At 36.5% G+C, this 24175-nt stretch overlaps 3 protein-coding genes across 5 annotated transcripts; 2 read left to right on the top strand and 1 right to left on the bottom strand.

Moving 5' to 3' along the window:
- The first annotated feature begins 8870 nt into the window (after window positions 1-8870).
- On the top strand, window positions 8871-10303 carry LOC148977534 (uncharacterized). The gene is made up of 5 exons (XM_089134804.1): window positions 8871-8998; window positions 9092-9237; window positions 9424-9649; window positions 9740-9815; window positions 9943-10303. The coding sequence occupies exons 2-5, from the start codon at window positions 9131-9133 to the stop codon at window positions 10248-10250; spliced, it is 717 nt and encodes a 238-aa protein (XP_088990930.1). The 5' UTR covers window positions 8871-8998; window positions 9092-9130; the 3' UTR covers window positions 10251-10303.
- Window positions 10304-12765: 2462 nt separating this feature from the next.
- LOC148977535 (G2/M phase-specific E3 ubiquitin-protein ligase-like) lies at window positions 12766-16537 on the top strand. Its single transcript, XM_089134805.1, has 6 exons — window positions 12766-12869; window positions 13016-13163; window positions 13338-13435; window positions 14546-14690; window positions 14807-14927; window positions 16056-16537. The coding sequence occupies exons 1-6, from the start codon at window positions 12772-12774 to the stop codon at window positions 16352-16354; spliced, it is 909 nt and encodes a 302-aa protein (XP_088990931.1). The 5' UTR covers window positions 12766-12771; the 3' UTR covers window positions 16355-16537.
- On the bottom strand, window positions 16517-22757 carry LOC148977536 (uncharacterized). Of its 3 annotated transcripts, XM_089134800.1 has the most exons (6): window positions 21195-22757; window positions 19706-19751; window positions 19523-19614; window positions 18598-18708; window positions 18196-18472; window positions 16517-16850 (listed from the first exon to the last, which is right to left on the bottom strand). In XM_089134800.1, exons 1-6 carry the CDS (start codon window positions 21944-21946, stop codon window positions 16644-16646), a joined length of 1485 nt encoding a protein of 494 aa, XP_088990926.1. In that variant the 5' UTR covers window positions 21947-22757; the 3' UTR covers window positions 16517-16643. The 3 variants fall into 3 exon arrangements, with proteins under 3 accessions (XP_088990926.1, XP_088990929.1, XP_088990927.1); XM_089134803.1 differs by lacking the exon at window positions 21195-22757 and having other exon boundaries at window positions 19706-21174; XM_089134801.1 differs by lacking the exon at window positions 21195-22757 and having other exon boundaries at window positions 19523-21174.
- Between the last annotated feature and the right edge of the window lie 1418 nt (window positions 22758-24175).

Raw genomic sequence — 24175 nt, forward strand, 5'->3', positions numbered from 1 at the left:
GTCGTACTACCACGTTGTGTTTGGTCTACGTCAGCTGACAGGAAACAGCGGGGCCACTGTGTAATTAGTGTAATGAAGAGCATTAGTATTGTATAGCATATGTGTGCATACTTAATAGACCGGTACCAGGAATGTATCTTCAGTTTACCAGCCCCCATAAATAAAGTCACACAATAAAGCAACCTTTGTTTCACTTGTACAACTATAAAAAGTGGTAACCCGAAACCTTAAATAACTATTTACTTTGCACCTTTAAATTTAGTTCGGTCAGCGTAACCTAATGTATTTAGGTTGATCCAGGAATGCTAATTTGACTTATTGTGAACAAACTCAGTTAATTTAAAATAGATGCACATGAAGCTCATTAATTCATTTCTGTTGATTTAGTAATACAATTAGTAACAATTTAGTAACACTTATAAAAAGTAAAATAATGCTTTTGACTTGAATAAAATCAGTTCATTGGGAGATTGCCATTTAAATGAATTGATTTTATTCAAGTCAAAATATAATTAATTAACATTACTGAGGCAGCCCAAACACGTTTATAACGGACCAAAATAAATGTAATGTTTAGATAAGGTAGAAACAGCACCTAAAAAAACAACAACTGACAGTTGCCTTTATTTTCTTTCTTTCTTTTCTTTTAAAGTGGGAAATTTAAACATCAGTGTATTTAATGTTTAAATATAACCCTAAATAGTATCTGGGCATAAGCCACATTTAAAATGTCACTGTAAAAAAAAATTTCATGATTTGTAATCACAACATTTTTTTTTTTTTTTGTCAAATCAACTTAGATAGTTTATGTAGTTCAGATAACATAATATTTTGAGTTTCTGGTGATTAAATGAATCTCCTTCATTAACTCACTTTTTCCATTTCAATGAACTTAAATTTTGAAGGCAACCAGGTTACTTATTTTTTTAAGTTAAACCAACAATATTTTTTTTTACAGTGAACAAATGATCAAAGCGTTGACTGAAAACAATGCTTTTCTCTCGCCTTTGGCTTTGACTTTAATCAGCTGGTGTCGAGGTAGTTTTTAGTGGATGCATGAAGTCAGTTCTCCTCAAGTTCGCACAGGTCCTGTAGTGTAACCACAGGTGAAGTTCATCACATTAACTATGAACAGCTGTGATCAACTAACAGCCAGAAAGTTTCAGAATATCTTTTTGAGTTCATTTCAAACCTAACACATTTTGTTTGTTTTTTTCACGTAAAATGTCTTGCTTGAAAAGTTTGTGCCTGTTTTCTTACAGAAAAAATTCCATTTGTATTTGTTATCTAATGCCAGGACATTCATACATTTTTAAGTGTAACAGTAACTTGTGTGGTCAGTGTAGTATCCTTTAGAAGTAAAGTTACTGATGACCTCAGAGAGAGAGAGAGAGGGGGGGGGGGGAGGAAGAGGCCTCTTGCATAAGCAGTCTATTACCACAATTTTCCAACAATTGTCAGTTTTGGGCAAAATGTGGGAGAATCATTTATATGTTTCACCATGTCATTGGGGACTGTCCTATGTCCAGTAAATACGGGTGAGAGAAATTTAAAACACATTGCCTTTGTCCACGCTCTCAGCTGAATGAGAGGAGAATGATGGCAGTGCAATCAATTCCCTTTAGATTAATTTTATCCCCTCATTTAATATGTATAGCCCACCACTGTATGTATTACCAGAACTAATGCATTTCTAATAGCTGGCATACAATTGCTGTGACAGATTCACAAGTAAAGGGTCGGAAGCGGTGAGGGACGCAGCGGTAATGCGTCTACACATCCACGTGTCGACTGATAGAACTGCACGTTTGATGTCAAAGGCTACAGTGACTGCTGTACGTGCTGATGTCTTATTGCTACCACGCTGGTGAGTGATGGTTTTGTTTTCGCACAGCCGTTTAACCCGTCAATGCTCTGTCACTCAACCTCCAGACCCCTCCCACAACCGTTCGTAAATTGGAAACAGGCAAATACCAGCGATCAGCATCATCCAACCTAAGATGGGTGGGTTCGGCCTTTTGGGAGCAATAACACATGAATCTCGGCAGCCATTAGACAAACTCTGTATTAATCCATCCTAATCCTTGCAGTCCATTCACATGTCAGGCCCAAATGGTGCACCCACTTTGCCAAAAGAAGCCCCTGAGTGATGAGTAAATTCCCCTCCAAAAATGAAAACATGCTCGAATTGCATTAAAGAGATTATGCAAAATCAATTGACAAGAGACAACGGCTGTATAAACTGTGTTGACAACGGCTGAACCTGTGCCAGTGAATTCAGATGAAACTCCAGCACAGGGTACGCATGCTGTTTCTGATCAGTGTGTGTTGCAGTGCCAGTTATTATAATTTTTTCATTAAAAAAAAGTTGCCTAATTCGAGTAAACAGATTTTTAATGTTGATTTTGTTTGTTTAATTGATATTCCAGAGTTCAAACTTTTAAAACGATTACATATAGAGTACAAAAGACACTTAAAGTCCAAATCAAAATTTACGTTTTTTTTTTTTTGTTTTGTTTTTTTGGCTTTTAGTATGAATATGTTAGCATTACTGTTATCTATAAGCTATGTGCTCCAAAACAATGATAAAAATTCTCATTTAGAAGACAAGCATTCAAAACTTAGTCTCTCACTTCTGCCAATATGGATCAAAGATGTTATTGACATCATTCTGCATCAGATTTTTCGTCTTCAATGCTCTTTGCGTCTATGATCTAAATGATCTAAAGCGTCTGGCCCCCTTCTAAATAGACGCTGAAGCGGCGGATTTGGTGGATGGCACAGTAGTGCACTAGAGGGGATAGGGAACGATTCAGACAGTGCAAATTAAGTTTGGTTTCACGTTAGTGTCACTCAACCACCGCAGCACAGCTCCGGTCCAGAGCGGATCATTTGTGTGAGTTAATGCAGACCAGAAAACATATCAGTCCCATATGAAATCTGCACAGAATGCTAGATTTTTAAAGTGATATGGAGGAGAAACTCTTATCACGTGACCACCAGCATTAGTTGGGTCGATTCACTGCCATTCACAAATCCTCTTCCGTGGCCTCATGGGTGTGCTTCGTATGCACACTTCAGTATCTCCCCAAAGTAGATCATTAGGGTTTTTACTCTTTCATGAGTACTGTGAATTCAGGCAAATTCTTATGTCACATACATGTTTTCTGCCTAATGAAGTATTTTAAGTATTTGATATTCAAAGAGTTGTCAATTTTGATTTCATGGTGAATGTAAGAAAAATCAGTAGCCTAGTAACAATAAATATTGCATTTAATTATAATACAATATGATTAATGCCTACCATATTCTTAAAATATCACGATTATCTCTAATCTTAATAATTAACCATTTGATTCATGTCAACACACGGGAAAGTCAGCCAGCCATTTGGGTTTATTATCACGTATTTTTTATTTTTTTATTTTTTATTTTTTTTAATATACCATACTTTTACAGTAACCTACTTATTTCAGTTTTTGAAAGAATTGTATTGGTTTGAAAATGTTTTTGGTTATTTAAACGATTCTCATTCATACATTAGTCTATCACATTTTTAAAAAACATTGAAATCGACATTAAAATAAGTAGGCCTAGGCTACCCGCAATGGTGTCAAAGATCAGACAAATTTCCACCTAAATACGGATGTTTGTGCTGCGGTGAGTTTTTGTGCCATCTTGTGGTTAAGGAAAAAAGAAAAGAAAACCCAAAATGCCCCTTTTGTGACTTGAAACAAAGCCAAACAATAAGATGTACACACATTCGGGGCAGTCCCGTGAAGCCATCACGACGTGACATACTGTAGCCTTTAGTCCCCGTCGAGAGTCCCCAATATTGTAATTACAATTACTGGGTAATAACTAAGTAGGCTAACCCTGAACCTACCCCTAACCCATACGTATGCTATATTAGCCATGTACTTGCACACGTAAATAGCTACTGTAGTACTGTACACTACTTACACGATTTGTGTGTTATTCTGAACGGATCCGATACACTCGCGGTTCATTTCTCCGTCTGCCCGGATTCCCCGGTCTCACGACAAGACGTGAAATAATCACGTTGATTATATCTGATAATATCAGATAATATCAGATTTGTCTAAAATAATAAATGTTTTTGCATTAAAAATAATAGAACATTTCTCAGTGATCGTCAATAAAACAAAATTCCATTTTTCCCGTTTTAATGAAAACCAATGGGTCGTTATGGCAGAGGCGATTGCGTGTAGAATAGGTCAACATCCGGGTATCTCTCCACTGCAACGTCTTAACGTGTAAGTTTCACGTTTGAGGGGGTTAAACCGTGACATCTACACGTTTTCCAAAGTGGACCAACGTGATTATTTCACGTCTTGTCGTGGCTTGCGGATTCGCAGCGATTGTTATTTTTCCTTATTTTAGTGTTTATGGGCTATACAAACTTTCTGCTGCTTCTTCCTCCATGCCAGAACCCCATCATCAGACATGTTCTGGCATTGAGGCGCGTTCACACATGAGCTTTTACATGAAGCATTAGATGAATGAATTTCAAATCGTTTAAAGAGACATAATGTGTTTTGGTTCAGTTCCATAATTCACATGCATAATGCATTCCTCCCACAGCATACCCTGGATCATGACTTGTTTGCAGTATTTTACACTTTTTTTTTTAATTTACGTGGCTAGTTGTTGATTTTATTGACATATTTTTTTAGCTGTCTCGTGATGTCCGCATGTTAGGCTATTTTACTTAAATTGATAGGTCTGTCAGATTTTTAACATGTTGCTGACACAATCTGTATCAATAGCTTATACATCACAAGGGATGTTAAAATGCAATTAAACAGTTTGCATGTATAATGTAGGCTAAGTAAACTATAAAAGGAAATATTTTCTGATTTAAAATGTCAAGTCTTGCTGTGGCTTAAAATCTTACATCAATTGAAGTAAAATAGCCTACCGGTACATAAAAAAACATAAAACCAAAAACATAAAACCTCAAAACAAAAGTCACAACAAGACTAGACATTTTAAATTAAGTAATCAGAAAAGACTTGAAAATTAAGTCATAAAATCCACACAAACTGTTTAAGTTACATTTGAACATCCCTTGTGATGCATATTTGATAAGGTTTGTGCCAGCAACATGTTGTGTGAGTGAATGAAGGCAGGCATAATGGATGTAGGCCTATGCTGTAAAAAATATATCTTTGATCAATAAGTTACAAGACAACATAATGCTTTCCATTGCTTTAACTCATCAAAATAAAATAAGCAATTATCCACTTTTTTAGTTTAACGTTTAAGTGAAATTTAAATCGAAATGACCTAAATATCTAATTGTTCCAACCTAAAAATTAAAGGCAGCAACTTTTTTCTTTTTTGTAATGTAAATTAGAGTTTGATGGTTTGGTCTTTCAAAAATAGGAATGCCCATTGAAGGACAGAGTCTGGGGAAGCTGTGTCATGTTTGAATGGATGCAATGCTAATGCACTGCCCTTTGGGCCTGTTTTTGAAGTGCGGCCTGTCCAATCTGACTAATCTCATCACATCACTGCCATTGGCGGACAGATGCCCTCTATCAACAAAACAAGACACCAACCTCGCACTGAGAGGATGAGAGACTGAAGGACTTAAGTGGATGAAAGTGAGGCAGAAAATGTGTTTCTTAGCATTCCCCCCAGAAAAAAAAAAAAAAAAAACACGAACGCCTTGGCAACATATGAAGAATACGACATCTCAGTGGGGAATGGCGTTAATTTACAGATTGTGAAAGACAACGTTACCTCTGGTGTGGTTTGGATGCGGTTTGGATGCCGTTCAAAGGCGCGGGGCACAATCAAGCATGATACTCCTGCTTGTTGCCAACAATTAGACCTTCAACAAGGGTTTCCAGCTCTCAAACGATGCTGCCAAGCTTGCTGTGCGTCGGACTCAGCTTAGAGAGCACCTGAATTCCACAGCTGCATGAGTCATGCACAACAAAACATTGATCGTAAAGGAAAAGAAAAATAGCTGATCAGATATAGTGGCTCAGTGGTTCACATACGTTGTCTACAAACCAAAAGACCAACCTGACCAAGTGTCGAGATGTCCATGAGCAAGACACCTAACCCCAGCTGCTCCCGACGAGCTGGATGGCACCTTGTATGGCTGACACTGCCGTCGGTGTGTGAATGAGTGTATGAATCGGTGAATGTGAGGCAAAATGTAAAGCGCTTTGGTGGCCATTGGGTCTTTGAAAGCGCTATACAGTCCATTTACCATTTCACAAGATGTAAACAACACTGGTCCAGAAGCACTTCCTGTTTCAGTTTTTTAACACTACATAAAAGCTGGGATAAAATACAACCAACAGAACATTTAAAACTCAATCAAAAAGTTAAACAAACATCTTTAAGATGTTTTCTTTACATGTGAAATAAAGAAAACAGTTACAAACTGAAACAGGAAGTGCTTCTGGACCAGTGTTGTTTACATCTTGTGAAATGGTCTATACACTCTCAGGGAAAAAAAAAAGATACAAAAGCTGTCACCTTTTCAAAGGTACAATTTTGTTGCTTTTAAGGACTAATATGTACCCTTTTGGTACAAAAGTGTGTACCTTCTGAAAAGTTACCACCACACAGCTTTTGTACCTTTTTCTCTGAGAGTGGAGAAAAACACTGAGGTTTGAGTCTGGCCTCACCAAAGGAAGACAAACGGTTCAGCATTCAACAAAACAGCCTTAAATAATATTGCACCAGTGCCCACGTCGAAGTAGAAAATCCAGATTCAAAATAGAAATAGCAAATAGCAGGCTAAATATGGCACGTTTGAAAAATGCATGTGTCAAATGGGTTCCAGGGAGCCAGCTGACCCCCTCTGAAAAGGAAGAGTCAAATAAACTCAGCTGCAGCTGTGTAGGGATTTTGCATCCTGAATCATTTATATACAGTGAAATCCAGAAAATGAACAACAAGGGCTTTTATTCTTCCTCAGCTTTCCCACTAAAAAAATTTAAGCCTACATTTATTTATTTGAATTTACAATTTTCAGTTTTATTTTACATACACTAATAAACTTAAAGCTACTCTTAAGCTCTATTCTTAGCTAAAAACACTTAGTTCTTTCAAACATATATTTGCTCATTAATGTATATTTACTTCGTTAAAGTAATAAAGTATTCTCGTGGGTGTATGACATGCCATTGAAAATACATACGGGTAAGGGGTTCGCCATGTTGCCCCTCCATCTTGAAAGTACATTAGCCAAAGAGGGACATACCCGTTAATTCAAGCTTCGCCTTTCGCGTTAACGTTTGAGTTAACAATCATGGACGAGGTCGAATTGGAAGCCATGTTAATCTTGGACTACAATGGCCACCGTAGGAGTTAAAACGAAATCGGAATTGAGAGGAACAGAAACTAATATTCACTGGATGGTCATATACCTTTTCACCACTAGATGGGGGTAAAAATCACACAGTGTAGCTTTAATGTGATGCATATTGTGATTCACTCCAAAAAAATGAATAAATGAATAAATAATTATGGAGTTACCTTTGTGTCTTTTTTATTCAATCAAACATACTGCGTTTGAGAGTAAATCTAATTATTTTGTAATAAAATAAAATAAAAGAGTGCAAAAAAGTCTTCTAAAGGCTCAAAAATAAAGAAGTTGATAACAAAATTATTTGCAGTGCGTGTACTCTATTAAAAAGGTTTTTTTATTTTTTGTGTACTTCAAAAACTTTTCATCAAAACCCCACACATGTTGCTCTCCTTTCTGCTGTATTTTTTGCGGGTGTAAATATTTTGCTTGCGGATTGAAAAGTTTTGCTTGCGAGTTGAAAAGTTTTGCTTGCGAGTTGAAAAGTTTTGCTTGCGCGTGTTCACCGTACCGCAGTGGGCGGTCTCTAACAACCATATGAAAGGCCTTTTTCTATTGGTCACCCTCGATTGAAGTGACAGGTTGGCCACGCCCACTACAGTTTCCCGCCGCTGCTGCCGCTGCCATCATCATCATCATCGTTCGTCGCCAGTCTGTCTGAGGGAAAAGCGAGCGATCTTCCAGAATGGCGAGCAACAGGTCGTTTACTGGGTAAGTAAGACAATTTAATATCATAGTGACAACTGACAAGTGAACTGAATGGTTCTCTCTTCTTATGCTGTCCCATTTTAATAACGTTACGTTGCGTCGGATAGACCAGTCTGTAGTTAGTGTTACCGATGACTAGATTGTATTAGCCAACACCAAATAGTACCGTTTGCCGTGTGATTGATTGATGTCCAATGTTGCTATCTGAGGAGACATACATAATCACATTGGATTTTCTCAGCGTGACGTTAAAGGCCACTATTTTCGATGTCTGTATAGTTAGTTTCTGGAGTAAATACTTAGCTACACGACTTTGGCCAATGGTTTTTAGATTCGCCATAAATTCGAGGAACTAACGTTATAATTATAAGATTCCTTCGGTGCACCAGCCCCTTAAAGTCATAGGCACGTTAGTATTTTCACCCAAAAAATAGTTTAAAGTCAGTTATTCATCGGTTATGTTGCTGTAGTGTGTCAGAATTGCGTCACCTTGGAGATGTTGCCACAGTGCTTCTGGATTTAACGTTAGTCTGTCTCAGTTTTTTCTGTTTCTTCATGTAATCCCAGAAAAAAATCAATGATGGTGAAATCAGATTACCTGTATAGCGGCTGTTGTCAGACTCATTGTGCATATACACATCTCACTGGATTATTACAATTAATGGCTAAGTGCATGTTTGTAAATGTAACACTGATATTTTACATCTATTTTTGAGGGTGAAAATACTCAAGTGCCTAAAAAATTTACACAGTACTGTATGTATGTACTGATATGTGTGTGTGATAATGTGTACATTGATCTAGCCACATGGATTGTATTTTTGATTTTCACAGTGTATTGCATGTATAGTTATTGTATGTTTTACATTAAATTTGAGTTATTTTCTTTGTCTTATTGGCAGAATTGAAAGCCAACCAGGCAGGTCACAACCGCAGGTAAGCTATTAGCTTATTTCTACAAATTAATCAGTTGGCAGTTTGTTTTGGTCAGTATTACAATACTAGTGATTTGCAACCTTTTTTCCCCAGTATAACCAACGTGCTGTAACCGAAGCAGCACAACATTTTATGTCCTTGGTGGCCAGAGTTATCCCTGAGGAAAATGCAAGACAGGGTCAGACTCAGAGCCAGAGCCAGCAGTCAGTAAGACCTACTGTGGAACATGAAATGACTAGGTAGATAGCAAGCATATTTTAAAAGGACCAGTTCAGGTGTTACACAGAATACGCAAACATTCTTTTTTTTTTTATAGTGATAGAAGTTCGGCATAGGGTGCAGCAGCTAAAAATAGTATTTCTTGCTACTCAAAAATAAACACCAAAAACACACATTAATAAATTTACCTGTTCTATAATTTGCAGATCTTTTCCTGGATTTTTTAAAAATGCTGGCAAAAATAAAAGACATCTTGCCAGAAGTCAAAGGCCAACAGTACCAGCAAAAGCACAGAAAACGTTTGATTGTTCTGTGTCTTTGCTGGGCTCTAAATCTGATACAACCCCGTCTATATCTGAAGAGCTGGAGCTCATGCAAGCAGGGTTAGGAAAGAGGACCCTGTCCTTGACATCGGATACAACACATGCAGAGGTGAGGAGCCCGATCCTAAGCAAATGCATATTCTGAATAGCATTATTTGTTGTGTCAGTGTTTTAAGGTTTTTCTTTAACCATAACATAGTTATCAAGTTTGCTGCGGGAAGCGTACTCAAAGATGAACGATTTGGAAGACAGGTGGCTTCTTTTCAAAGCTGCAGGTCTGCTTTTATCATCATTTGGTGTTAAAATTCAGTAATATAAATTAGTCCATTCAGTACAGAAAACATTAATGAATTATACCGTAGAGTTATTCTCTTTTTCAGTTGTTGTATTACCCTCATATAGGTGGGAATGGAAGGAGAAGAATATCTGTAATACCATTGGAGGCAGAGGGGTATACAGGATCAGTGATCAAAAGTGCTTCTAATGGTGGGAAGAACTTGCTGTACGTCGTGCCGTTGCAGGATGAGCTTGACATGACACCACTGCCACCAGATGCACCTGAATTTGCCCGAATGCCAAAGGCAACTTGTAAAAAATGCAAGACTCTGATGCCCCTTCAGACACTGGCTTTGCATGTTGACCAGTGTGACAGCATGCACAACTCAGAAAACTCTGAAATTGAGGTAAAAACTATGTTGCGTAGCCTTTAGGTTTCTGGGCCCTATTTTAACGATCTGAAACGCAAGTGTTAAAGCGAGTTTATCTGGACACTTGCCAAACTCGTTATGAAATCAATGATGCACGTTACTCTGCACCAGGAAAGCTCTTACTGTACATCATCATGTTTGCATTGGTGAAAGCATTAGAGAGAGTGCAGAAACTGCGTTGCAATGATAAGATCTTCAGTCTCGCGATCAACAGATCCTCATCTGCTTGCTCATTGCTCATCACGGCAACATTTTATGTGATGGAAATAGATTTAAATACTTTATAAACATCTCACAATTCATTAATCTCGATAGCTGTAATAGTAAAAACATATAATAGCTGTAGTAAAGGTATTCAAGAGACATGTAATACGTAGCTATTTCATATGCAACCATGTCAGCCAATCACAGCAGTGGGTGGTTACACTGAAGTCTCACAGCAGACACGCCCCTTCAAACATAATGTTCAAATCAGAGGCTAAAATCAGGCTAGTAAAAATGCCTTTTATTTCTAAATTATGAGTATTTTTGATCTAAAAACTAAACTAACATTATAAGGGCAACCCAGGAAACAGTATAAAATAATAAAATAACCTCATTCTAGGACACATTTAACACATTCACAACCACATTTCAAAATGCCCATGACTTCTAATAATTTTTTTATGTTTTACATTTTTCTTTTCTCTTTGCAGGAAGAAGATTTGGTGTTTATAGAGGAGACAACATCATCTAATGATATACATCACCCTCAGGAGGTACACGACCAAAAGCTACATTTAACATTGGCTGTGTTTACATAACACCTTTTGTTTCAACTGGAATGAAGTCATTCTGATTGATGAATCCGAACGTAGTTTACAACAACGATACATAAAGTGATCGGGTTGATGTGTGCATTAATGTGCCACAAGTTTCAAATCATGATCGATTATTTTAAATGCGCTCACTGCATGAATATACAACGTTTTCTGCTGTTTGTGCATTCCATTCTCCTACATTGCTTATTTTCTTTGTTTTAAAGAGCAGACATATGTATCTATTTCGGGTTCTGATTGGGAAACGATGAGCACATGAACTGTTATGCTGTGCTGCTTATATTTATCAAACTGTAAAAACGGCAAAATAAAGTGTCTATGGATGAGAGTATGAAAGATTGACTGATGGAACAATGTCCGCTACTATTTCACAGATGATGAGTGTAGAGGACTTTTAGAAAAACAGTCATTTGTGACATTTTATTTAAGAACAACTGCATTTCCACATCATTGCACAAACGCAGTCCTTTCCAGTTTCGGTTTTCAATCCGATCAAGTGTTTACATGCATGTTCTCTCAATCGGAATAGAAAAGGAATAAACCACCCATTTCAATCCGATCAATCATTCGGATCAAACTAAATCGAATTAAATCCGATTACTAATGGATTATTTGGTTGCATGTAAACATAGCCATTGTCAATTATCAATTACTTCTACAGAATTGGCCCTGTCAACATTTTGTCTTTAACTTTTAGGCACTTGAGGCCCAGTGCCCAATATGCACAGGAACCTTTCCAGTTTCTGACTTAGAATTGCATGCCAGCTTTTGTGGAGAAAGGTAATGAATGGTAATAGTGACTCGCAATAAAGCTTAAATTAAATAACACCTAGTTATAAATGTTGTGTTCTGAATATGATCACTGTATGATGAACAGGTCAAAATGTAATTATTTATTCACTCACAAAATTAAACCATATACAAAAACCAAATTGAATCTGGCAATGTTGAAGAAAAATATCTTCATAAAAAAAAAATATCCTTGTGCGTTTCTCTGGTCAAATGGCATGAGGTTGAGTGATAATTTTGGGGTTTAATATTTCTTTTATCTGTGTTTACACTGTTGCTGAAGTGTTTGAAAATGTTTAAAAGTGGTGAAATGTTTATAACCTGAATATGTATCAATTATTATATTTTTGCTTTTAAACAAAAAACAGTCCAGATGGAGTGCCAGAAAAAATACCCTGCTCTGATTTGGATCATATCTCATGGTAAACTACCTGACCATATTCATTGCTTCTGTTCAAAAAGGATATATATTTATTTACTTTATTTTTATTTCCAGTGAGGAGGATGTGATTCGTCATGCAGCAGAACAGATAAATACCACAAAGACCTTTGAAATCTGTGTGTCACGAGACAACATGGTTGAGAGAGGTCTGAAGCTGTGGAAACGTCAAAAAACGGGAAGCCCTGTCAATCCCCTGAAAATAATCTTCCTGGGAGAGCCAGGAGTGGACACAGGGGCACTGAGGAAAGAGTTTCTGTCCAGTGTGTGGTTTGCTTTAATCATGCATTTATTTGACATGTTAATTTTTTTATTTATATATATATATATATATATATATATATATATATAAAATCATATTCCTAGATTTCATTATTCTAAAAATACATGGTCTTTATTTGAAATATCACTGCTGTGCTGTTTTTCAATGCCCCTCTCTCTAGCCTAATGATATTTAATCTTTTTCCTGGATTTAGCTATGGTTGCTGGCATTGAAAAACGTCTCTTTGAAGGTGATGCGAAGAAAGGGAAAACACCGAAGTACTCCCTCAATGATCTGGATAATGAGCTGTTCAAGTATGTCTTACCATTGGATTTTGGGTTTACTAACTTTATATTCACACAATTCCTTCTAAATCATTGCAGATAAAAGAAAAAATTGGAATACCACAATGGTATATATATGAACTGTTGTCCATATATAAAACAGTATATATCTGCAGAGTTGCAGGTGAAATATTTGCTGTGAGCATTGCGCAAGGAGGACCGGCACCACGATTTATGCAAGAATGGTGTTACGAATACCTTGTTACTGGTAACATCAAAAGGGATGGTGTATATGACACAGAGATATCACCACTAATCAAAATGGTAGGTCTGGTTGACTTAATTTCATTAGATACAAGTTATCTATTAATTATTGTGTACAAGTAAATTAGTTTGGTGTTATCATGTTATAAAGCCACTGACAAATTGGTTTTGCTTTAAAATTAAGCTGTGAACCATGCTTGTTACTATTTATTAAAGGTAAAATTTTACTTGTAGATTGAAGAAGCATCTGACCTGTCCAACTACACAAAAGATATCCTGGACTGTGGCTACACTGGACTGATAGACATTGACCACAAGGAAAGCATATTAAGGTCAGCATTGAGAAAATGGTTGTTCATTTACATAAGTATCAACTCTTAAATGAAATACAATGCCTGCTGTGTTGTAGTATGGTACATTTTAAACCAGATGAAATTGAGCAATATCACACTCACAATTATAGACTTGTTTGATGGGAGCTATGAGTCTTTCTATATACAGACTCATACAATGTTGTTATTTAAACCAAAGGAATATATTTCAATTATTCAAATAAATGTAATAAAACTATTTTATAGTTCCAGTCCTTGATTCTGATTGGTTGAGCTATGTTCAAAGCCGTTGTAAATTACTCAACATACACCTGTGAGCACATTACATTAGTATTACTGCGCAACTGCCGTTTGATGCTTTGTTGCTGCCAAGCAGCAACCTCCCCGTCTCTCTCTTGAAACCAATACGAAAGTGAAATAAACTGCAATTACTGGCCGCTTGAGGCAGGCTGCAAAAGTGAGTTAAATCTGTATCTCCCCCATGTTAAAGTAACACCAAGTAAATTTTCCACTTCAGTCGCCCTACTGGTTGGAAACTAAATTGTTCATTGCCGCTGTCGTAAATAATTTAGCCTACCGTTGCACGCACGCTCACTGTTTACCCAGCACCGGCTTTAGAATGAAAGATGTCCACAGACAAGGTAGCGTATGTTACATGATTTCATGAAAGGATGATGTATTGCGACATCAGAAACGAAGAAAAACGAAATAATGACTATTGTAGCGCTTGACGTAAAGCAGGCGAATTTTGTAGTTCTTTTTGTGCACAGGTTCCTACCCGAAACCCGAAGTTATTTTAAGTCGATGTACCATCACAAGGGTCTTGGAAAAATATTATGAAGGTTGAAAAACTACTTAGTGTTACTTTAAAATGCCCAGATGTGCAATGCCATGCTGACTGACATGTACAGTGAATTTAGAACAGCTTAGGGGGTTTTAGGCACTCCACTCTGTAGCTAACACCCCCTTAGCTGTTCTACATCCACTGTAAAACACTGCTTCAAGGGGCTTATTGCGTTAGTATAATCTGCTTTGTTGCTTTGAATGCCCTGTTTTTAAATATGAAAAAATGTTAATGTTTTAATTTTGCCTTGATTTTTGTTTTGCCAGAGCTCTTTCTCTACACATTACAACAAAACGCATCCCAATGCTGCAACAACTGCGTGAGGGCCTTGAGATATACGATCTGATCAAAGTCATGCAGAAAAAGCCACAGGAGTGTCATGATCTTTTCGTCATAGGATATAATGACAAAGTATGTAGAAATTCAATTTTGAGCATTTGTTTATTTAGCTTTTTTATTGTCTTAAATTAGTAATCTTAAATTACAAATGTTAAAATCCATTTTTATGCTTTTCTTTTTGTGTTTAGGTTGACTCCCATTACATTTTATCCCACCTGGCCCCAGAGATGAGCCCAACTGGTTCGATTAAACAAGTGAAAGAGTCCAAAATCATGGAATTCTTTCAAGACTTCCTACTTGAACTTGAAGGTATGGACTTAAAATGATTTTATAATGTGCCATGTTATTTGATAACCAATGTAAATGTGCTACTGTTCCCATTTTAACCCTTGTGCATCAATTAAAAAAAGTTACACATAGGTAAAAAGAGGACAAAAATGTCCATGTCAAAAAACTGTCATAAAAATCTGACGCTTTGGAGCACAGACTTAAGTTTGGTATCATTTTAAAGAAGACCCTTTGCAGATTATTGCTGAAGTAAAACAAATAATAATAAGTAAATCCCAAAAAAAGTTATATAGGTATAAGTTTATGAAAATTATTTATAAAATAATATTTTATATAACATATATATATTTAAATCAGGTTGAACTCAAAACTACAATAAAATCAAAGCCATAAATCTAAATAGGTTGTGTTCCAAATTTGAGGATTTCCAAAAATGAGCTTTCGGTAACAGTTTGTTTGGGCGTAGTAACATATTTTCCCCATTGGGTGCCAGCAAAACCCCACTGGAGCTCACAGTGATTGGATTGGAGTTTGCAGTTTTTCTCTCTCAGTCTGACAAACACACACATGCGCACACACACACATATTTTTTTATAACACACATACTAACCACACTCTGACATCCATACCAACACAGCCACACAAATATCGTTGCATAATTTATCCAGTTGGCTCTATAGTATGCCGAACCAGAAAACAGGAATAAAGCGACATTTGTTTTATAGGCCAAACTTAAAAAAAATGACGCCATCTGATAAAAAATAGTAAAAAATAAAATTTTGAAGCCTTGCCATCAGAATGAAAGCCTCTTAACAAAGATTGCATAATTTTATAGTTAACTGAACCGGGGATTAAAAATGGCAGTTTTAATGGGTTTCAATGGGGACATTTTTGTCCAAAAGGCGCTGAGAGTGAGTATTTTTTGTACCTAATGCAAAAAATATTTTTTTTAAACAAAATGACGGTGAAATAGTAAAATTCCAATAAAAATACACACCTGTGCCAAGTTTTTTGCAGTTAGCTTTAACACAGGCAAAGTGATCAAAAAAACAAAACTGAAAAGGACAAAAATGTCCATAAGGATGCACAGGGGTTAAGAGAGTATAAATAAACAAGCATTCTAATTACATCTCTTTACTTCTTCTGAAGACACTCAACCAGAAGATGCGACAGCTGGAGAAACCTTGTCTGTACCAAATATAATGCAGTGGATGACTGGGCAAGCTCACAGGCATCTGCTTGTATCAGAAAGGGAAAAGTTTAAAATAGTGTTTAAATTTGACCATTGCTGTCTACAGCACATGCCAGACCACACTGTGTGTTACCCAATTGTCAGTGCTTGCACTAATACCATAACATTTCCCGTAGTCCATATGGAAGATTACGAGTCTTTCAAAACAATCTTGCAAACTGCTGTTACATATGGGGCAAGCTTTGACAGGGTGTAGAACATTTCCAGGAATTGTTGTAAAACTTTGTATTTGGTGTACATTTCTTAAAAATTAATTAAAAAAAAATCTGCCTATTGCTTGTGGCAGCCACAAACAGGTTTTAATAAGAAACAAGTTCCTTATTGCAAAACAGAATTTATTTTCTTTTCTCATTGAAGGCAAAATGCTTAATAAATTACATTTAAGACAAAGCAGACAGCAGTATGCCTTTTTTCATACATATACATGGATTTACATTTTTTTTGTTGCTGTAGTAGTCTAGGCTTTAAAGAATACCGGTATATATTTATAACATTAAAGCTACAGCTAATTCACATGCTTGTAAGTAGATGTCATAACCAAAACAAGTGGACTCAACGCTGGGGTTCACTTGATTCTGTAAAGTATTAAAATCTTCAGGTGACAAGGGGCAAGGTATCTCTGGGACAATGACTCCATGCTCAGAGTCAACACGCTGTGAATTCTGGTAGAATAATTCCTCAGCTTGCAATATCTGACATTTGGGGGGAAGACAGGCATTGATTACAAGAACAATCACCTTACAACGTACCATAATACAGTATGTTTTTTTTTCCAAATCTATCTTAAAGGGATACTCTACTGGTTTTTTATATTAAACTACCGTAATTCATCAAATAAAAAACTGGTAGTCTATTAAAAGCCGGACCTCTGATAGTGGCCGGGGGCGGGGTCGACATATATAAATAAAGGCCGGTCTTCAATTAAGACCAGGAGAAATTTAGTGTTGATGATAGGTAATCTCCTGTGCCTTTCATAATGACATAACGTAACACACTCATTTTCCACAAGATATTTTCCTCTACATCTCATCATCGATGTCGGCCCGCTCTGCATCAGCTGACCACTGAGGAGCGAATGTACAGTGATGAGACATCCCTGCCAGATTCAAACTGTGCTTTCTCGCTATGGCTGGGGCTGAGCTAAAGACTTTCAGCATGTCATACCATATATCACAGCTAACAAGTGTTTTTAACCACATCATGTTTATTTTAAATTTCAGACATTTAAATACAAATAAATTTATAGAAAACAATACATTTATAGTTTGTAAAAATGGTGTCTATGGAAGCAAGCAGCAATAACAATTCATTCAAATATATTTGCAGAGGTGTTTTATTCATATCAGATAAACCGTTTAAGTAACTATGAAGTTTACTCTGTTCTTCTCCCAGTTCACCGGCCGCTTACTTTCATTTTGGGAGAAACTGATGAAATCATGCAGATTTCAAGTGGATGCTGCACATTGGTGGTGGTTGAGGAGATTCCCCCCCTTCTATGTAAAGCGCTTTGAATGTCCAGAAAAGCGCTATATAAATGTAATGAATTATTATTATTATTGAATGACGTGCTGTAATAAATCCAACAGACAGGAATCTCTGAACTGCGCCCAAACAAACATCTCATGTTACAGGTCAAGATCATTTATAACATTAAAATGGATGTGTAAAATGGATAACTATATTGTATGTCATAATACCATAGCAAGTGCTTGGGAGCACTTCAACTCGGCGCAGTAATATCCATTTTACACGCTTAGAAAAGCGCAATGTTTTATTTTGTGTCACCGTTCTTGATCGAGTTACACTACTCTAGTAACTGTATTTAAATAGGGAAAACGTGGAGGTGTTTGGTCGCTTCTTTGCTTGGCCCGTATTGAATGAACATGGCTGAGATAAGATCTAACAAAGTTTCGCCGCAAGACAGAGATTTAGTGCACGCACTGAGACGAGAGAGGTATGTATCAACTCGTCTTACTTAAGGGAATAACATCGTTTAATATAAAGAACCAGTAGAGTATCCTTTAAAGTCATGCTTACCTCTGCAAAATCAGGCTCTGACACAGGTGCTTGCAACATTCCAATATTCCAAAGCTGATTCGGTGACAAATTTCCCTCGGTTCGCAAGGGATGGCAGTTCCACATCTCTATGAAATGCTGCAAATCTGTGTGTATTCTGGGGATGAAAACATATCTCACACAGAATAGGTGAACAGCATTGGACAGGTCAAGTAATCCCTCCTCTTCCAAGCTGTGGAGAACATTGTAGTAACTTGATGTTACAGCAGTCCAAACGTCTCTCCATAGCCGTTCCACTCTAAGACAAAGAAAAGTGTGAGGTGCTGATTTACCTGCATTTCTAAAGTTTACATTAAAAAAAATCAGAGATGCAAAAAAAGTGTATGAGAAGAATACATTAACCATGCTCTCCTATTTAATTACCTCTGGTTATGCACACTTTTTCCAGCAATAAAGCTGCCACGGCCAGTTCCTCGCACAGTAAACATGCACCGAGCAATGTCTACATTCTCCACCCCTTGGTCTGCTCGTACTCTAAAAAAGTTAGAAAGAGCAGTTTTTGATTATTAGAAGTATTATATGTTTTGGTTTCACAAGCCTCAAATCTACAAACACCAAACTCGGCTCAAATAGTCTTTATAGCACGGACAGTTTCAGTACCTGATTATGACTGGGTACTATGAGCAGAGTACAGTTATTACACATACCTGGCAAAGTTAATAAGAAGTGTACAGCTACAAAAATTTACTAATTTATTGATAACAAATTTCTTTCCTCAAGCAATGTAGCTCTTCAGCAATGTTTAGCAGAACGATTGTAAAGCAACACAGCCAAAGTTTAGTAGCACAGTAATACTTATTTAATGAGGTAATGGGTATGTTTAAATTAGGGCTGTAAATTAAATGCGTTATTAACGGCGTCAATTGTTTTATCACAAGATTAACCTTCTTTTTGGCCTACCAAACTTTGTAGTTTTTTTGACATGCTTTTGCAACAACTAGTAACATTAGTAAAACTACAAAACCACAGATCTAGCTAGACCGGAAACAAAACAACAGGCACGCCGCACACACTTGTTTGGGCTTGCGAGCTGGCCAAAGTGAATGAGAAGCGCAGCGAGCCACGTCTAGGACAACTCGTATCACACATCGGACGCGCACTTTCTCAGTTTATGGCCAACAATTTTGTTGTTTAAGGACATTGTGGAAGTAAGATCACAAGCACACACACAACTGATGCAAATTCTCTGCCCCCTCGTCAATATCAGGACCTCGTCAGTATTTATTTAACCCTTTTATTGACGGACAGTGTTACATTGTGTGAGAATCATTCTGTGTAATGTGGATACCTTGATGGCCATCCATTTTTTTCTATTCCATCCATGAAAAACCCAAAAGCTGTTTTGGCTTTGTTATTCCCAGCAACATCCAGGTAAAAGATCTGTTCAGGAGTTGGACACAACAACATAATATTGATATGTAAGATATACAAGAGAAATAATGAGGGGTTGATTATTAATAAATATGTTTACCTTCCTTGAAAAGCCATCAATAGCCCCAAAAATCACTATGTTGTACCTATTTAAAAAAAAGCCAGCATTTACAGCATTTTGTTTGTTAACATAAAATGTTTATTTTATTTTATGAGCAGTCTCTTCTGCATTTCTTCGATCCAAAATATAGTAAAAACAGTAATAATGTGAAATACTTTTACAATTTAAAATATAAATCTTTTTTAAGATAAATTCCTTTACTGTCACTTTTGATAAATATAATGCATCCTTGCTGAATAAAAGTATTAATTTCTTTTAAACAGTAGTGTCTAGTGTTTAATGTTGGAAAATATTTTATTTTAAATTAATACTGTTCTTTTGAACTTTCTATTCATCAAAGAATCCTGAAACAAAATTGTACCTAACTGTTTTCAACATTAATAATGATAAGATTTTTTCTTGAGCATCAAATCATCATATTATACTGATTTCTGAAGGATCATGTGACACTGAAGACTGGAGTAATGTCATGATGCTGAAAATTCAGCTTTACAATCACAAGGAATAAATTACACTTTACATTTACATTGTAATAATATAATAATACTGTTTCTACTGTATTTTGGATCAAATAAATGCAGCCTTGATAAACCAAGATTTTTTTTTTTAAAGGGCACCTATTATGGAATTTTGAAAATGACCTTGCATGTAGTGTGTAACATAGATTTAAGTGAACAAAAACATCCTGCAAAGTTTTAAATATGAAAGTTCACCGTATACAAAGTTATTGTCTCTCAAAAGCAAGAGTCGACACCGAGTCGCTAATATGAATCGAACAAAGCTTTTTCTCTAGCTATATGACGTCACCTCGACAAGTTATTTGAATAAGATACACCCGCACTGCACGCGCCGCGCAGACACCAGTGAAACTTGAAAACCTCATGTTGACAACAAGACGCTGTGTTCTGAAGTGTAAATCAAAAGCAAACTTTTTTTTCAGGGACAAGCATGTGAAGAATCAGTGGCTAGAGTTTATATTTACAACTATACCACACAAGTATAGGCCGAACTGCTGTGTTCACCTCATTTTAATGACGATTGCTTTACAAACACAACTGACTGTCATCTGACCAATCACCGCAGATTAGCATCACACAAAGGAGTGGTTCAGAAAAATTAGTCGTTGAACGAATCATTTGTGAGTTGGTGAGCAAATCAGGTAAAAATAAATGCATATTATAAGATAACAAAAGTGTTTTTGTCATTGCATGCATGTAAAACTGTTGTTGGGGACTCCCAGAACAATATTACGAACATTTTAAATGCCATAATAGGTGCCCTTTAAAATATAAAACATCTTCTACAGATCCCAAACTTTTGAATGGTATGTGTAATGAGATTTAATGTCAAATCTCATTGATTTAGTGATAACATCAACATCACAAATGACACAAGACAAACATAAAGCTATGATTAATATTTAATTAAAAATAAATTAAAAAAAATTATTAAATGTATTAAAAATTACCTTATCAGCTTGTGATTAGTATCTATATGGACAAGAGACAAAGGAGCAGGAACAGAGTATGTACGTCTTGCAATGCATGACAGCTGGACCATCCTTGAAATTACCCCTGCACCATCTACACGTTGCAAAGACATCTTAACTCTTTTCCATGTAACACGATGTCCCATTGCTTGTAGAGACCCTTTCACCAGCCTGTATCCAGCATGAGGTGTTCTTGCCTTTATAGATCTAACTTTCTGATCAAGCTCATGATCAGAAATATCAGAATAATTGCTCCTGACAGACAGATTTTCCTCTTTCATTCGCCTGTATAAGGTTGATCTTGAAATGCCATGCACTTCAGCCAAAGAGGCCAAAGGTAAGTGCAAGCTGAGCAAATTTTGGAGTGTTTCTCTTCGTATGTTTAATCTGGGACGACCCACACTTCCACTCCATTCAGCCACAGCTACATTGTCCAACAATGGAGGGACTGTACTCTGTGAAAGGTAATTGGAGATAATTACATTTAACTGTTCTAGAGCATCCACCACACCCTGGGGTATGTCTATATATGATGCTCCAGCTCGAACAAACTGTAACTCCTGACAGCAAACAAAGTGGAGATAGTCAAAGTCAATGGGATGCCTATTAACAATTGAACCAATTCTATCCACAGACCTATGCAAAAGCTGCCATTGCGTGGTCCTGCAAAGAGAAATAACATTTAAAAACAAAATTAGCTGGTGTAACAAATATATAATATTCAGAAGCATGTCTATTTAACTGTATTACTGAGCTTTTGACTAAATCAAAATGTTGCTGTAATGTGTCAGAAGGAAATATCGGTGTTACATTTACAAACATGCATTTAGCCATTAATTGTAATAATCCAGTGAGATGTGTATATGCACAATGAGTCTGACAACAGCCGCTATACAGGTAATCTGATTTCACCATCATTGATTTTTTTCTGGGATTACATGAAGAAACAGAAAAAACTGAGACAGACTAACGTTAAATCCAGAAGCACTGTGGCAACATCTCCAAGGTGACGCAATTCTGACACACTACAGCAACATAACCGATGAATAACTGACTTTAAACTATTTTTTGGGTGAAAATACTAACGTGCCTATGACTTTAAGGGGCTGGTGCACCGAAGGAATCTTATAATTATAACGTTAGTTCCTCGAATTTATGGCGAATCTAAAAACCATTGGCCAAAGTCGTGTAGCTAAGTATTTACTCCAGAAACTAACTATACAGACATCGAAAATAGTGGCCTTTAACGTCACGCTGAGAAAATCCAATGTGATTATGTATGTCTCCTCAGATAGCAACATTGGACATCAATCAATCACACGGCAAACGGTACTATTTGGTGTTGGCTAATACAATCTAGTCATCGGTAACACTAACTACAGACTGGTCTATCCGACGCAACGTAACGTTATTAAAATGGGACAGCATAAGAAGAGAGAACCATTCAGTTCACTTGTCAGTTGTCACTATGATATTAAATTGTCTTACTTACCCAGTAAACGACCTGTTGCTCGCCATTCTGGAAGATCGCTCGCTTTTCCCTCAGACAGACTGGCGACGAACGATGATGATGATGATGGCAGCGGCAGCAGCGGCGGGAAACTGTAGTGGGCGTGGCCAACCTGTCACTTCAATCGAGGGTGACCAATAGAAAAAGGCCTTTCATATGGTTGTTAGAGACCGCCCACTGCGGTACGGTGAACACGCGCAAGCAAAACTTTTCAACTCGCAAGCAAAACTTTTCAACTCGCAAGCAAAACTTTTCAATCCGCAAGCAAAATATTTACACCCGCAAAAAATACAGCAGAAAGGAGAGCAACATGTGTGGGGTTTTGATGAAAAGTTTTTGAAGTACACAAAAAATAAAAAAACCTTTTTAATAGAGTACACGCACTGCAAATAATTTTGTTATCAACTTCTTTATTTTTGAGCCTTTAGAAGACTTTTTTGCACTCTTTTATTTTATTTTATTACAAAATAATTAGATTTACTCTCAAACGCAGTATGTTTGATTGAATAAAAAAGACACAAAGGTAACTCCATAAAATAATGACTGTTAACTATTTGCAGCTATTAGATTTAATTTAAATGCAAAATACATTTAATCAAATTGGTACACTGTCTTTTAAGATTATATGTATTAGAGATTATATGTGATAGAGATTTGAAGATTACATGCCCTGTCGTACTGTAAAATTCATATTTTGAAAAAAACAACAACAATAAAATATAAATGAAAAAAAAAACATGCGCTTAAACAACCATAATGAAAGGACCCTTCACAATAGATAATGCTTTACAATGAACTCTGTTGAGAGCTACATGTGCAATTTATCCGTCAATAAAATACCTTCCCCCACTTTTACATTTCAAATCCCTCAGCTCTCATCATCTTCAAAAGCCCAAGCCCATATTGATTCTGGTTTTATTATGAGCTCTTTCACGTTCTCTTATTTTGCAGACTCTCCTCTGTTCTGCTATTTTTAAAACGAGTGATTCCCCGGAGGATCGAGATTTAGTGTGTTCATGTCAACCTTTCTCACCCGTTGTGACACCTACTGTAACCTCTGCCATTCCCACACCAGACACAAGTCAAGTACCTGGAGCAACTTTTCTTTATTTATGGATATGACGAGATACGCACTGGCGAGGAAAGACTGGCTTACCATAGTGAATCAGGGTAAGATAAAAACATGTCTTGGAAGTAATGACTGATGATATATTGACTGTTGTATTGATGTAAAATAATAAGTACCTTTAAGAATCAGCATTTATTTAGATAAAATATATGAACATTGTTGAAATATGGCTAGCTGTGAAACAAGCAACATCCGCTTAGTTAAAATGAGATTGAAACAATTTGGATTTAAAGGGATACTCCACTTTTTTTTTTTGGAAATAGGCTCATTTTACCACTCTCCCAGAGTTAAACAGTTGAGTTTTACCGTTTTCAAATCCAT

Source organism: Pimephales promelas, chromosome 9, assembly GCF_988280905.1.
Source record: "Pimephales promelas chromosome 9, fPimPro1.hap1.1, whole genome shotgun sequence".
NCBI lineage: Eukaryota > Metazoa > Chordata > Actinopteri > Cypriniformes > Leuciscidae > Pimephales > Pimephales promelas.

Excerpts from the sequence above, each read along its gene's own strand:
- LOC148977536 (XM_089134800.1), bottom strand. The coding sequence starts at position 21,946 with ATGCTTCTGAATATTATATATTTGTTACACCAGCTAATTTTGTTTTTA. Across the intron at positions 18,709-19,522 it reads AAAAATGGATGGCCATCAAG|AGTACGAGCAGACCAAGGGG; the intron begins GTATCCACATTA and ends TAACTTTTTTAG. Across the intron at positions 18,473-18,597 it reads AAAAGTGTGCATAACCAGAG|AGTGGAACGGCTATGGAGAG; the intron begins GTAATTAAATAG and ends TCTTTGTCTTAG.
- LOC148977535 (XM_089134805.1), top strand. The coding sequence starts at position 12,772 with ATGGTTGCTGGCATTGAAAAACGTCTCTTTGAAGGTGATGCGAAGAAA. Across the intron at positions 13,436-14,545 it reads CACAAGGAAAGCATATTAAG|AGCTCTTTCTCTACACATTA; the intron begins GTCAGCATTGAG and ends TTGTTTTGCCAG. Across the intron at positions 14,928-16,055 it reads CTTCCTACTTGAACTTGAAG|ACACTCAACCAGAAGATGCG; the intron begins GTATGGACTTAA and ends CTTCTTCTGAAG.
- LOC148977534 (XM_089134804.1), top strand. The coding sequence starts at position 9,131 with ATGTCCTTGGTGGCCAGAGTTATCCCTGAGGAAAATGCAAGACAGGGT. Across the intron at positions 9,238-9,423 it reads GTGGAACATGAAATGACTAG|ATCTTTTCCTGGATTTTTTA; the intron begins GTAGATAGCAAG and ends TATAATTTGCAG. Across the intron at positions 9,816-9,942 it reads GCTTCTTTTCAAAGCTGCAG|GTGGGAATGGAAGGAGAAGA; the intron begins GTCTGCTTTTAT and ends ACCCTCATATAG.